The 15,069-nt window shown below is 42.3% G+C and overlaps 1 protein-coding gene across 1 annotated transcript in view; it reads right to left on the bottom strand.

Annotated features, from left to right (window-relative positions):
• CPM (carboxypeptidase M) overlaps positions 1 to 14,501 on the bottom strand; it is a 34,518-nt gene extending 20,017 nt beyond the window's left edge. Inside the window, exons 1-3 of the mRNA XM_086471915.1 lie at positions 14,380 to 14,501; positions 14,295 to 14,346; positions 14,067 to 14,217 (exon numbers count right to left, since the gene is read on the bottom strand). Of these exons, the coding sequence (XP_086328041.1) occupies positions 14,067 to 14,217; positions 14,295 to 14,346; positions 14,380 to 14,501 (325 nt within the window). The remainder of the gene's footprint in view (positions 1 to 14,066; positions 14,218 to 14,294; positions 14,347 to 14,379) is intronic.
• Positions 14,502 to 15,069: the final 568 nt, after the last annotated feature.

The following is a 15,069-nucleotide window of genomic DNA, read 5'->3' as shown; positions in this document are numbered from 1 at the left end:
AGAGAGATGAAGAAATCAATCCTAGCTTTACCACTTCAACTGTTAAATCACATTCACAGTAAATCTGTTTGTGTACTAACATAAACCATTTTTTGCCTTTAAGTCTTCTGATCTGTACTTGTATTCCCTGCAAAGCTCAGTACTGTCAGTGTATAACACAGAAGCACGATTGACACCTATGTGCACACACATAAGCAAGAAGATGGAAATTCCAAGACATTAAATGCTTGTGTAACTTAGCATTGCACTTTCAAGCTTCCATACAAAGACAAAGCATTAGTTTCTCCATGATAACAGTGGGACAACACTGTCTTCTGGCAAAATACTACCACAGCTAATGAAGGGCTTCATGAACAATTCCCTTTTGCTAAGCAAGCCCCAGCAGCATCCTTGCCCTGTGGTACTCTGTTTTGGAACTTGTCTTCCCCAAGGGAACTGCCCAACAGCACACATGGCTCAATTCAGATTCTAACAAAGTTAGAGATACCACACATTATTTATATAACCAGAAATGTTTAATCAGAATGACTGACCTAGTAGCATTGCAGAAGTAGCCTTACAAACATGAACAAATACGCGAGTTTAGTCTAGCCAGACAGTTGAATAAAGCACCCGCCAGATTATGGTAAGTAATATAAATGTATCCTCTGGGATATAAGTTTTGTAAGTTATCAGCCAAAAAAGGAGGCTGTGTCTGTTCAGAAAACAGACACTCTAAATGTCTAGTTTATACTTAGAATAACCTATGTACCTGAAGCTGGGATCAGATAGACATCTGTACGAACAACTGCAGTACATCAAATGCTTTTGTGAGAGTTTATCCTCAACTTTCAGCATATTATTATTCTCACAGTTCACAGACAGAAAGGATTACCTAAAGACTCAGCCTGGATTAGCATTAGTAATGAACAAAGTTGGCATCCCAAGAAGAGCTAGGGCACTTTAAATATAAGAAAGTCTTCAAGGTATTTTGAAGGCTTAAAAAGATACAGATCAATCACATATATTAACCAGGCATATCTGGCCATGTTCAGCATGCTACCTAGGTAAGCAGAACAAACCCCAAAGAGCCCAAGGTAACATTAGACTGCAGGTCTACCATGGCCACCTCCCCACTCTCCCCTGCCCCAAACTGATAGCACTTCTTATTCAGGGAGGTAAGTAAAGGTTTTACTACTTGTTTTGTTTCCTCAAGTACCCTGCTTAATGGAGAGACTAAGAGAGACCATACTTACCAAGAACTACTCTAACCACACTGTTCTTAGTAAGCTATTGGAAGGAGTGAAAATCATTGATAAGGAAGCAAATACTTGTTTGAGGATAACAGCAAGACAAACTAATTGGTACAGTACCTGTGCAATATTTTTCAATTTTATTTCAAAGTGTTAGGACAATGCTGTGCTCTGTATTTTCACGTGTCAGCTTTCCAAGTCCTAATACAGACAGTCCCATCTCAGCCAATTTGTGGTATTTCTTGAGACACAAAGGACCATAATGCTTCAGCAAGAGACACGCTACCAGTGACATGGTTACTATGCTGGGGCCACTGCTTAGCTTAACAGTTCTGGTCTCTTCCCATGTATCCCTTCTTAAAGGCATAAGGCTACCTCTCTCTCTCTAAAGAGGAAAAAAACTAAATAAAAGTAACACTTTCCCGCTATTTAATAAGCACCTATCCACTTCCAGAGATTATACCAGCCAACCCAATTCAGAGTCAGTACTTTATACGCAGAACTGTAGGAATGACCAATGACGCTTTAAAAAAACCCTAGGTACTGTTTATTTGTAACCAAAGCACTTGAGAAGGGAAGGGAGTCAAAACAGTTCATGGTTCATGTGCTTGCTTATCTTCTTAAAGGTTTACAAATCTTTGGTTGCTTTGGATCCACAGCTGCTTTAGATACTTCCACAGGACTTGTATCCTATGAGAATGACAACTCTTTCTTTCCTACATATACATGACTCATCTCAGTGTACCATTTCCAGTTCTCATAATCACTCTTTAGACACAAAACAAAAAAAAACAGGAAAAATTGCCAATCCAGAGCAGTTTCTACAATAGCACCTTATAGTTTATTTGAACACAAAACCAGAAATAAATTTTAAAAATCCAAAGATAAACAATCCAGAGGGGAAAACTGTTTTTAAATTAATATACACTAACCTTATTCAGTATTACTCACTGAGAAGAGACCACCACAGACACATAGAATTAGCCTGAACAGGCTTTCCCCACTATTTACACTGATTGGTTGCATGTTAACTCCCAGAAACCAGACTATTTTTCCTTTTCACCAACTCTTGCTTCTATTGCCACAGGGCTTCTAAACCTAGTTCTGAAAATGTGTGCTTTATTTTGTCAGAAAGGCGTGAAACTTGTATGCATCTAGTAATTTTCAGAAAAGCTATTGTATACATAAAAGAAAGTAAAGCTGCCCATTTGCAGAAGTTACCATGGGATCATCATGAGTAGCAATTGCTGTATAACACAAGCCAGGCACAAGGAGGGGTATGGTTTGGTTTTAAGTGCAATTTAACCCAATTCAACAGTTCTCTCTGGCCTACCCTTTTACCACCAGAGGCAGAGAAGGTCAAAACTATTCCTGCTGCCTGAAGGCAAGAGAGGGAGTAGAAAACCAGGAGGAGATTACAGGTTGTTGCTCCTCTATGGCTGAGAAGTTACTGGTGTACCTTAAGAGTTTCAGTACATTGACATGTCTAATCAAGAGACTTGCTATGCATACCCTGCAAACATCCTCGGCAGATCCCAGACATTATGTTTGCTTCAAGAATAGGAAGCTCCAAACAATACACATCCCAACACTGGCAAGCAAAGTCCTACAAATGCAGTAAGCAGCTTCCCCTTCTACTTCCCTCCCCCCCCCCCCCCTTTTTTTTTTTTTTAAACTAGCTGGAGGGGGAAAAAAATGCAAGATAAACTTTTAAAAAATAATCCAATCCTTATCATCACCATCTGTTTCTGGTTCAGTTAACAAGCTACATTAGTTTGACCAGTTGCTTCCAGATGCTTTCGCAAAATGGGTAACAAAATGTCTCCTTAGAAACACTAGTGACTGCCTTTTAGGAAAGGCAACAGGCACTGCAGGAAACTAAAATTCAGGCAGTGTTACTACCTACAAACAGAGAAACTCAGTCCTTTGTCTCTTTGAGAAACATGTCCTGGTGGCCTTTCTTTCTGCTTGGATTTTGAGATCAGCCTGGTGCAACTGTGCATCAAAGCAAGCTTTGTACTTTAACCTACTTTAGGTCCACCACGATTAGGAAATACGCTGTCAGAAACAGCCGGGTTGCACATTGCTAGAAGTGCACACTGGGAAAGTATCATTCTGTGCCTACCCTATTCCTAGACCCTTCTCTAGCTGTTCTTGGGAAAAAGAATACTGGACCAGACTAGACTTTTGAACTGACACAGTAGGACTATATTTCTTATTGAGAGCACAGTTTACTTTTATTTTGGCTTTAGGATAAATGTTACTTGTGCAGACCTGCTGAAGCTCTGCTTAAATGCCCCAGGTAACTGCAAGACCCACAGACATAGAACACATTGGGAACAACAAACAGGAAATGTAACTCAACTGTCCTAAATCCACTGTGAGCCCAGCATGTTATGCAGCAGCTACAGTCATTTCATTAAATAACTCCAACTGCCATGAACTGACCTTTCCCATAACAAGTAAGCCCTAGACATCAAGCTGCAATCATCTGCTTAGAAGCATCCTCTAACCTTCTCCTCACATCTAAACCAGTGTATAGATTATAAAAGTCACTGTGCCAGAAGTGGAACAGTTTACAGGGAGGTTAATATCTCAGCTGGGAGGGGAACAGAGCTACAGCCAGCCCTACACATGACTTGTTTCCATCTCCAGTAGTAACTAATTCATAAAAAGTTATGAAAGCAAAACTAGCAATTATGCGCATGCCCAGCTTTCATTCAAAGAAAAAAACCCAGCCTTAAAAAAAAAAATAAATCTAGATCTCTCTCCTATGCAAAATAACACATGGAACAACCGCCTAAGGAACAAATGCTTCAGGGTAAGAAGTCTCATCTTGCCTATCAACTAATAAATATATTATGAGTAGGTCTCCATTTGTGCTTATGTGAACTAGCTGAACATAAAGGCCATACCATAGTTACATACAGTAAAGCTTTAATTAGGCAGCCCCAAGAATCAGCAACATTGGTAGCTCTAAGGATCTACAGCCAGAGGTCCTAGGAAGAAAGGCCATCCAGAAGGGATGCAAGGTACACTGCTTTTCTCCTTTTATGGGATGTGAATAAAAAGCTACTAGAAACACTTTTCTGCTGAAAAGCTTCATCCCCTGAAGCAGGGTAGGAGTGATGTGTTACTGTGCTCTCCTTAAGAGGAGAATGCAGACAGACTGACCATCTGGGTAAAACACAGGCATAGGGTAAGAGTTTTACTTATTTTTTGGCAAGTCTGTGATTAGAATTCGTTTAAAAATTAACAACATTGTACTGAAAGGGCGATTCAACCCACATCACTGATCATTAACATCAATATTCACTCCATTTTCCCTACTTCTAGGGAAATACAGGCCCTGTAGCATGACCCAAAGACCAGCAAATGTAGGCTGTGTCAGGCTAATAGAGACCCCTAATTTGGTGGCAGAAGACCCTCAAGTGAAGGCCACCTCTTCATTAATGGTTATGTTTTCTCTTTTTTTCTTTATTGGAGAATCTCTTTATCTTCTTGCGCTACTCTAAAGCATCTGAAAAAAAGCAGTCTGAGGAAACGAATACTTACTTAGGACCACTGTAAGTCAACACTGAGTTACATATAGAAAGTAACTTGAAGTAAGAATGCACGTTTAATTTGCCCCTTGCAATCAGCAGACCATAAATTAAATTTTCAGTATAGTTACAAGCTATACAAATGATCTCAGTCCATGTTTCGAGGTCTCTTATTTACATGGCTAAAAATTTATTTACAATACTCCAAAAAGAAGAATCCTACAAGAAATAAGGGGGAAAAGCCCCAGTAATCTATCTGTCTATTGTGCACCGTTCTTAGTATCCTTAACTCTGTGGTTTTGTGCTTGCTTGTTTTTCTAAAACATCTTCTACTTACTTTCTTAACACCAGCTAAAGGATATGGAGATCGACAAGAATTGAAACTGCACCCATCGACTGCAATTGCTGATTCGACATTACACAAGCTCCCCAGCATTGCTAACTTCAGTGGTGTGAATTACCATATCCAGCTGTCAATTCGGTCTACGGATAAACAAACATGGAAAGCTGCAAAGTCCTGCTGAGGGAAAACAGGATGGCTGCAGGCTTAAGACCTTTACTGCTCCAAAGAACAGTCTGACAAATATATATTGCAACTAGACAACTACAAAGCAAGGAGCAGGGAGGAGGCAGGAAAGGAGATTCTTCCCACGACACTGGTTTTAAATAAATGCTGCTCACAGGAGCAGTGGACTATTTCTAAATAGATCAGCTCTTCCCATTTCAAAGTTACAACATAAAGATTCCAGTACTAGATAACAGGTTTTATACCAGAAGTGTTTAATCTATGTTACTAGGATAAGTTCCCTTCAAACAATTGTTTGAAAATCTTTTTTTTTTTTTTTTTAGGCTGAGGCAAGAATCTCTGATACAGCAGGTTTCACAGGAAAAAAAAAGCCTTCCCACAAGATTTTCTCAAGAACTGTATTTAAGTTTCATTTGTCTGTGCACATGCATGTATGTGGAAGAAAACTGCACAACACACACAAATACATACATACATTTCCATTATTATTATTATAGGTGTAGGAAATAGCACAGAAGGCAGGACAAAGGTGATTGACCAATTCACAGCAAGCATAACAAAAGAGAAGATTTAAGCAAATTATTTTACCTTCCCTGCAAGGAACGTGCTCTGAGTCAGTGACTGAATCTCAGAGTAACATCTTAACAATCTTTTAAACATCCGGCGCTGACCGAGTTACGTGCTTTTTACAAGTTATTTGTGTAAAATGCATAGCCATACTGACAGGAAAGCAATGTTAAGTTGTGTTATCATCAGGCAAAATCTTAGTACTTGGCTAGCAGAGGACTGATTGCACACAAACTACCTGTGTCAGGTTAAGGTAGTCAGTGTGGGGGATCTCAGCTGGACTGAGGCCCCTGGACAGGACGACTTTGACCTTGAGAGGATTCCAGTCTACCCGTGAGAGAAAAAAAAGGAGCAAAAAGAGCTGCAGCTGCAAGACAAGCAAGTTCTGAGAAAGTGTCGACCATAAGACAAGGCGTACATGTCCTTCTGGCAGAAGAGCTGAGTTATAATGAACTGTGCAAATAACAAACGATTAAGCTTGTATAACAACTTTGAACCAATTAGAAGGAGACACGTCTGGGAAAGCTAAGGGGAAAGAGAGTATAAATGAACAGAGAAAGAGAGCAATAAAGGCTTTTGTACTAACAGGCTTTCAAAAAGGTTTGTTGTCTTGTTGCTTTGTCCCCCTCGACCGCAACAAGTCAGACTACTATTGCAGAGGGTAGAAGCGCCATGGCTTTTCTCCTACAAGTAGACATAGGCAGTATTCACATTTAAAACTAATTCTGCTAACTACATTGCTAGAGGATGCAGTCAGATGAAATATAGAATTACATTTCCATATTTAAAGACTTTTCAGCTTCAGTTAGAGCAAATGGACTTAGAAGTTAAAGTTAATTTAGTAATGGTGAGGTCTATGTAAGCACATGGTTTAGAGTAAAGCTCAGTTGGAAGCTGAAGATTTTTAAAAATACAGGCTAATACTTCTTGATTTTAAAGTCATGGTTTAGCCTTTAGATAAACCCTGAAGGAGCCAGTCCTCCTCCTCCTCCTCTGTTTTTTTTCCCTTCCCATCATAGTGACTCACATAATACGCTGCAAACAGAGTTTACAAGGCAGTTATGATCAAGCCCATCCATGAACCCCAACACCCTTTCAATAATAAAATGAATGTATAAACCTACTTAGAATCTTGTTAACATACATTTATACGCCACAAGTACTGACAAAGACTAGAATAAAGGTGGGTATGAAGCAAGAGACCAAGAGTAAGTGGCATATAAGGGGAAAAAATTTCTGAACAGAAGCAGGCAAGAACACGTAAAAGTTTACCTATCATGATAAGTTTTAGAATGCCCGCTTTTAAATTAATCTCCAAACTTAAGCCAAGCGACTCTAGTGTGCTTTACATGATGCCCTCAGAGTAGAAAATGTCTCATTCATTCTTGTTTCTAAAATTAAACGCTGAAAATCTCAATGCTTATATTATCTACACATGCCATGCTTTCACGATGAGCCTGTAATTCACTAAGGAAATTTGTGGGGTGGGAGATAAGGAGGAGGGAAGGGAAGGGGGGACATTATCAATGATTGGAGACAGGAGGAAAGCCGTCTGCAGCAGTCATTCAAATGGAACAAACAGAAGGTAATGCTCTTCTACACAAACATACCTCACATCATATAACCACAGAAAAAAATAATTGCAATATTCTCTTTAAAGACAGCGTGTTTCCTGGGGATTTTCTTCCATACAATTTATTTTCAGGACAAAGAGAATCATCTTTATCACTTTTTTTTTTTTTTTTTTCTTTTCCTTCTTTTTAAATGGACTGGTACTCATGTTTAGTTTGCACAAACTTTTAATAATGGGTAATGCTGAGAAACTTACCTCAAAGTACACTGGGCTATGTATAAGCTCCTCATTCTATTTTTGTACAGTGACAGGACCCCTGAAACTAACCTGACAGGAACAATGCCAGTAGAGTACAAACATTTTATGGATACATATTTCAGTTTTGTTTTCTCCAGCAGTAAAACTTGTTTGCTAGTACTTTAAACAAAGTAAAACCATCCAGAATATAAGTGCTTCTAATGTAAATTCAACAAAATTTACAGCGCATTTTACTACTGATGGTAGTAATCCAGGCTCCTTCCACACTGAATCACAAGAAACGTCTGAAAATAACTTCCTGTTTTTCCCCAGGTAGATATCATTTTTCAGCTCCATGCACAGACTATCAATATATAGACTAGGCAAGCACAATACCTGGTCTTTTATTATTAAATATTTTTGCTGCGGTGCAATGGACCTGAAGTTCACACTCCCCTGTTCAGTAGCCACCCATAAATGCCTAAAAGTATCAATCATGCTGTATCAGAAAAGACAGAAAATTTTAACTGATCCCTGGCATACCTTGGGCACACGTTCCACTGATGTTTGCGCACAATGGTGTCAGGGACAGGTTAACTGCCTGGGTTCTCTATTAACCCTCTTACCAGGCAAGCACACGGCTCCCACTGCACTACTGAATTCTGATCCCTAGTGCACCCTTTCATGAAGTCACAGCTGCTTATCAGATGGAAACCTGGGCATGTGCCATTCCCTTCTGTTTTCCGAGGAGGTAAACCCATGAATGTGGGCAGGAGGGAGACACGATGAGCTCCAGCAGGCACTGAAAAACCTGGCCTGCTGGGAGCCCTGCAGAGCACACCCTCCCTGTAGTACCTAGTTATCCTCTATGCACACAGCCACGTGGAAGTCCTGCATGAACTTTAAAACCCATCCCAAGCAAACACAGCCGCCAACGTATGCTTCAGCCTCTCTGCTATACAGCAGCGACAGCAGAATGCTAGCAAGTGAGATATTTTTCTTGTGGACTAGTGAAAGTTAGCAAAATGCTTAAGATAAATGGATGGATTGTGCTAGCCCAAGGGCAACAGAGAGTACAACTGAGTAGTAAGCAGAAGAATAGGATGATTAAACCACTTAGTTCTCACTCAAAAAAAGCTTTCAGGACAGCTCTTTTGCAAGAAGCTACTTCTGAAAACTTCTAATGAAACCACAATAAAATCTGGTCCATTTGTTTTGTTTTGCTTTTTGTCCCTCCAATCTGCCAAAGAGATGTTAATCTAGTAAATCAAGTCTGAGGCTCTTCACTAGGTAAAGACAGAAGTACTTGAACCATACACAACTTTTCGCTCAGTGAGCAGGAGCTGGCTTAAGGATGATGTTTACAATTGTTCCAATTTGACTGGAATCCTAAAAATGCAGACTGGCCTCCAGAAAATCCAAATCTAAAACAAGCTGCAATCGGCATGGTATCACTTCCTCTGAATCTAGAGTGTATCTGAAAAGAGATTTTAAAACGAGTGTGGACCTACTACAAAAGCCACTCAGCTCTTTCAACAGCTGCTTGCCTTTGTTCTCCTAATAAGGTCATCAGGTCTATCACAATCCTTAAGTCTGCTTCCACCACCCTCATCTTCTTTTCAAACCATAGAATCATTGAATAATTTAGGTTGGAAAAGACCTTTAAGATTATCGAGTCCAACCGTTAACCTAGCACTGCCAAGAAAGAAAGAATAACAGCATGGTATCTTGAACAACGAAAAGCCACAGACTGTACTCATACATCAAATATTTTCTTTTTGATAATGCACACTGCAAGATTTGCTTGCTGAAGAGTCCGTCTATTTTTTGCTGGGGTGGTATGAGGCAGGACAGGTTAATATGATTACACCAGGTCCCATTCTATGGACTGACACAGCTCTGCACCCTCCTCTGTTATTATACAGTGCACATACTGTACTGAGGTTGGATGTGGTGCCTATTAGAAAACAGAGCTCCTGCCAAAGATCTTTTACGAGCTTATTCAACAAGGTATCTGAAACAATATAAAAGAATCAAGGTCTTTTCTAGGCCATCACACATCTCTGACTGCCTGCTTATAAGACCATATGTGGTTTCTCACAACCATATAAATCACCTACAAATCTTGAGGGATTTGAGGTTACCTACTGAATTAGACCAAACAGGTAACACTCAGTTTTGTCAACCAATGGGCTACATCTTTTTAAGCTCCCTTCTCCCCTCATTTAAGGATAATAGCTTAGCAGATGAGATGCATAATTAAATATCACAGCTTCTGAATGTACAGACCTGGAGACTCAACAGGCCATTGCCAGTCCACATTCTTCCCAGTAATCTAGCAGAGGTGTTCCCAGTAATCTGGCAGAGGGGCGGTGAATTTCCACATGGTGATGTAAACCACCGCAAGACACACTGGGCATTCTTTAGTTTGTTTTCCAGTGAGGCTTTTGGTACCAGTTCTGTTGTGTACATTGCTGTTACAGTCTACATACATCAAATAAACACACTTCATAAATCTCACTTCAAATTTATCCATGACAAATCATACTTGACTGCTTACCTTTTATGCAGAAATGACTGGCTTAGTGGGAGAGAGGAAAGCACTCTATTTCTTTAGCCTTGACCTTAGCAACACTTTCAACAGAACCACAGAATCTGTTGGAAGTGACCTCTGGAGGTCACATGGTCCAACTCTCCTCTGCTCAAGCAGGGACACCTATAGCCAGTTGCCAAGATCTGTGTCCAGACAGCTTTTGAGTATTTCCAAGGATGGGGATTCCACAACCTCCCTGAACAGCCTGTTCCATTGCTCTGTCACCCTCACACTATCTTTGTAAACAAGCTGGAAACATATGGATTAATGAGTAGACTACAGTGAGGTCAGAAGCTGGCTGGACTGAGCAACTGGTGGTTCAAGTGACAGCAAATTATTAGCAGCATTCCTCAAGGCTCAGTACTGAACTGATACCGTTTAATATCTTCACCAGGGCCAGGGCTGCCATTCAGAGGGGCCTTGACAAGCTGAAGGAATTTCTCAAAAGAAATCTCATGAAGTTTGACAAAGGCAAATGCAAAGTCCTGCACCTGGAACGGAAGAACATCATACTGGGATTATCAGCCCAAGAAGAGAACCTCATGCTTGTACAGGCTGCAGACTGGGCTAGGTTGTGGCTCTGCAACCTAGGGGTTGCAGGGTGTGGGAGGAATGTCCAGGTGGACACGATAAATGTGAGTTAGCAGTGTGCTCTTGCAGCAGAAAAGGTAACCTGTGTGCTCGGCTGCATCAGACATAACATAAACCAGCAGCTTGAGGGAAATTATTATTCCCCTCCACTCAGCATTAGTAAAGCTACACCTGGAGTCCCACGTCCACCTGTGGGTTTCCTAGCACAAGACAGACACCACCACTTCCACACTGGAGGAGGTCCAGCAGAGGGCCACCGAGATAACCACACTACCTCTGAGGAGAGGCTGGCTTGTTTAGCCTGGAGGATGAAACAGCTACAACCTTCCACTACCTAAAGGGATATTACAGAGAAGACAGAGCCAGACACCTCTTGGAGGTAAAAAGGGCAGGTAACAACTGACAGCAATGGAAATTCTAATTGGATGCAAGAAAACATTTCCACAGCAAAGGTAGTTGAGCACTGAATCAGGTACCCATAGACCCCACAGAATCTCCACCCTTGCAGATATTCAAAACTCGGGTGGAGAGGGCCCTGAGCATCATAATCTAACTTTCAAGTTAGCCCTGCTTTGAACAGGAGCTCAAACTAGGTGGCCCCCAGACCTAAATTACTTTATGATCTGCCTGAAGCATGTGAGGCTTCTGGCATGAGGAGTGTCCAGATATTTCCATTAAAGAGCTACATGCGATCACTTTCTGCAGTGGTAACAAACAGGTCCCTATCACCGTCCACATCTGGGCTTCTACGATCGGATTCTAGACCCTCACAGAGCTCCGAGTCTACATGCCAACCAAAAGTCAAGCCTTTGCTTCACGTTCTTCATAACTCAAGTACAGATGGCAGTATATAATACTAGATTATTAGATAAAATTAGACTAAAACCTAGATTAGGCTTGAGAATAACATGGGAACAATAGCCATTCATGGTAACAGTAAAACTGCGTCAGCTGGCTTTACAGCTACCACTCCGATTCATAGGATTTTGTATTCATTATCAACAATTTCCGTATCAGGAATGTCAACAGCTTGATAGAAAAGTTACTACATTGCATTGACCTCAATTTTAAAATATTTAAATTCGTTTCTCATCATCAATAAGTACATTTTGCTGTCACAGTTTAGCTAATTAGTAGTGGGACAACACTAGTAACCCACACAAGTAAGTGCATGCACATTGAAACTTCATTTTCACAAAAATTATATTAACAACTGTTGTCACAGAACTTGCTTTTAGTATGAGGGGAAAAAAAAAAAAAAAAAAGACACCCTAATTCTGTTCCATCCTCTACCATATTTCAGGGGACTCTAAAGGCACATTTCCTAAGAGGTACAAATCTCTTAACATTTAGAAAAAAGAAATTAATAGAGAAGCACTGAACAATTTTCACTGCCATTCTGCTTTACATGGCACTGAGAAAGTTTCCACTGCCCACCTACTCCATGCAGGGGAATACTGCAGGCACACAGGACACGCAAAAAGCGTAACTGATGAAGTGCTTGTGAATCATGACATGTAGCTGGCAGAACAAGGGAGAGCCCACGCAAGTCTCTTTTCTCATGCAGTTTGGCAAAGCAGAAGGCAATATACCAAACTCTGAATAAAGTTTCAGTGCATTGCTCAATCACAGAGATGGTGCATTTCCAGTTTTCATGCTAATGGAACTCAGACAAGTCAAACACTTCATGTTACCAACTTTCAGATGTCTAGATATGTAAAAGCCAAGATTTCAGTCTCACAGGTTGGATGAAAGGTTTTGTTCTACCTGCACAAAGATAAGCCAGTAGACTTCACATCAGAGAAGTCAGTATCTAGTCCTATCATTAAAATGCAACATTTTGATGTCACTAAGCTAAGCCCCTCAAGGTAGGAGAAGGAAGATGTGGCTAATAGGTAGTTTGTACTGGAGGGAACTGTACTTAAAGGGACTAGCTTTCTCTTGTGTGGATGAATAACATAATCCAGTATGATACTGCTTTTGACGAAACCAAGAACACAGTTTAACTAACTTTAAGATTCCTTGTCTAGGGTGAGCCTTCCTACAAGACTTCCTAAAAAATGAGTGCAGATATGCACAGAAACAAGATGACATATCCGTAGCAACATGACAGCTGTTTGATATCTCTCTGAAACAGAGCCCTCTTTTCAACCAAAATTTATGTCCCAGACAAATACAAGTATATTTAAAAAATTTGAAGACACACATGGTAACACAAGAAAGGAGCTACGAAAAGAAAATACCAGCGTTCTTCATGATTATCTACTCAGAAAGTTGTAGAATTTTTTTTTTTTTAAACACAAGCATAGATTTGATAATAGATGCTACAACTGTCTCCTTTCAGTGGTATAAAATGGAATTAGAGGAACAGATGATGTTTCTAAAGAATTAACTCTGTGTGAGAATTAGATCAAAGTGATCTAATTTTCTGAACTGAAACCTAAAGGGTTTTTTGATTAAAACTACATTAAAGTATTTATATGTTAATAAACACTAAACTTTCTAATCTCTTTAAACAAATGAAAAAGTTTGGGTTTTTTTTTTCCTGTAAGTCTATTGTAAGAAAGTATCAATCACAGGGAGGTGAATTCAAGTATCTATGTAAGGCCAGAAAGGTGATTATTGATTTCAGTATATTTTCCTGTAGGGTTTGAGACTGAAATCCCATTCTCCATTTAAAGCACAAGACCTTTTATCATCATGAAATTTGAAATGCTTTTTCTAGTCAGTCTAGATTTACTGGAATAATAGGTAAAGCCAAAAGAGAAGATATTTTTAAGACAGCCACAAGTTAGAAAACACACACTCCTACTACAGCCCCACCTAGAATGGACACTTGGCAAACGGGGTACCGCACACTTTAAAGCTCTCTATAAGACAGCCCTGTTTCTGAAATTGCCACTCAGGGGGTTTCCAATTCTCCAAAAAACTGGGCGTCGGGAGAACTTCTACCCTAGCTGAAGCGTCAGACGTGTCACCAGAGTTTGTTATTCACGCGTAAGCAAGAGGATGAGGAAACTTCCCAGGGATTGAAGCAGAAGCACCCGGAGCTTGCGGTCAGAGCAGCCCCGCGCCAGCAAGAGCGCCCGAAACACCACCGCCGCCACCTTTCCCCGCCACGCTTGTCCCAGTTTTAAATCGAAACAGCAAACCTTCGCTTCGCCACCTTCCTCCCCGCCCTCACACCACACCCCCCCCCCCTTACCTTCCACCGAGCGCCCGATGCTGTGCAAGTGGGTGAGGGAGGGGTACGCGGCGTGAACCCCCTTCAGGTACGCCTCCAGCTCCTCGGCGTGGTGGTACTTGAAATCCAACGAGGCCGCCACAGAAACCAAGCAGAGGATGCCCACCACGTCCTAGAAAGAAACGGATGAACCAAACCGTCGCCGGGCTTGTCGCTGCCCCGGCTCTGCCGCCGCCATTCGGCGGCGGCAGAGCCGGGGCAGCGACAAGCCCGCGGCGGGAGCCCTCCCGCCTCAGCCCGCCTCCCCTCACGGGGAGCAGGTGCCTTCCCCCGCCCTACCCCGCCGACCGCCCGCATGGTGCCGCCGCTCTTCCACAACTGGAGCCCCAACGACGGGTGGGGGCCGCCATCCCCAGTCGCCGGCCTCGCCCTGTCCCTGAGTGACGCGGGCTCCATCCACTCAGGTCCCCTCGGCCCGCCCAAGGGGCAGGGATGGGTGGAGGGGGGGGGCGCACACACCCCTCCCCTTCTCCCTTCCCGCCTCGCCGGCGGCTCTTACCTGTGAGCGACGGGGCTCCTGTCAGCGCGGCGGCGGCGGGAAGCGCAGCCTTTCCCCGCTGCCCTCGGCAGCCCCTCGGGGTGAAAGCAGCCCTCCTCCTCCTCCTCCTCCTCCTCCTCCTCCTCCTCCTCCTCCTCCTCCTCCTCCGTTTCCCTCATGAGGGGAGGGAAAGGGGTCTGGCATGTCGTCGCGGACCCGCTGGCTGGCCCTACTGCTGGGCGGTGTCCTGAGGAAACGGCGCGGCCACGTTTTGGCGAGGCTTTGCTGGTTTTACCTCATTTTTCTTCCCGGAGAGAGGGTGAGGGGTGTCTAAAGGCTCCGGCTGACATGTACCGTCCGTACCACTGCTCTTCCTCAGCGCCTGGTGCTGGGCTCAGGGTGTCAGCAGCTGGGGCCCAGCGACAAAACCTGCCGCATGCAGAGGGACTCTCAAGAGTTTATCTGCCCAAATCTAACAAAACCTCT

The sequence above is a fragment of the Leptosomus discolor genome, chromosome 1 (genome assembly GCF_034619465.1).
Source record: "Leptosomus discolor isolate bLepDis1 chromosome 1, bLepDis1.hap2, whole genome shotgun sequence".
In the NCBI taxonomy this organism is placed as follows: domain Eukaryota; kingdom Metazoa; phylum Chordata; class Aves; order Leptosomiformes; family Leptosomidae; genus Leptosomus; species Leptosomus discolor.
This window is presented reverse-complemented; position numbering and strand designations above follow the sequence as displayed.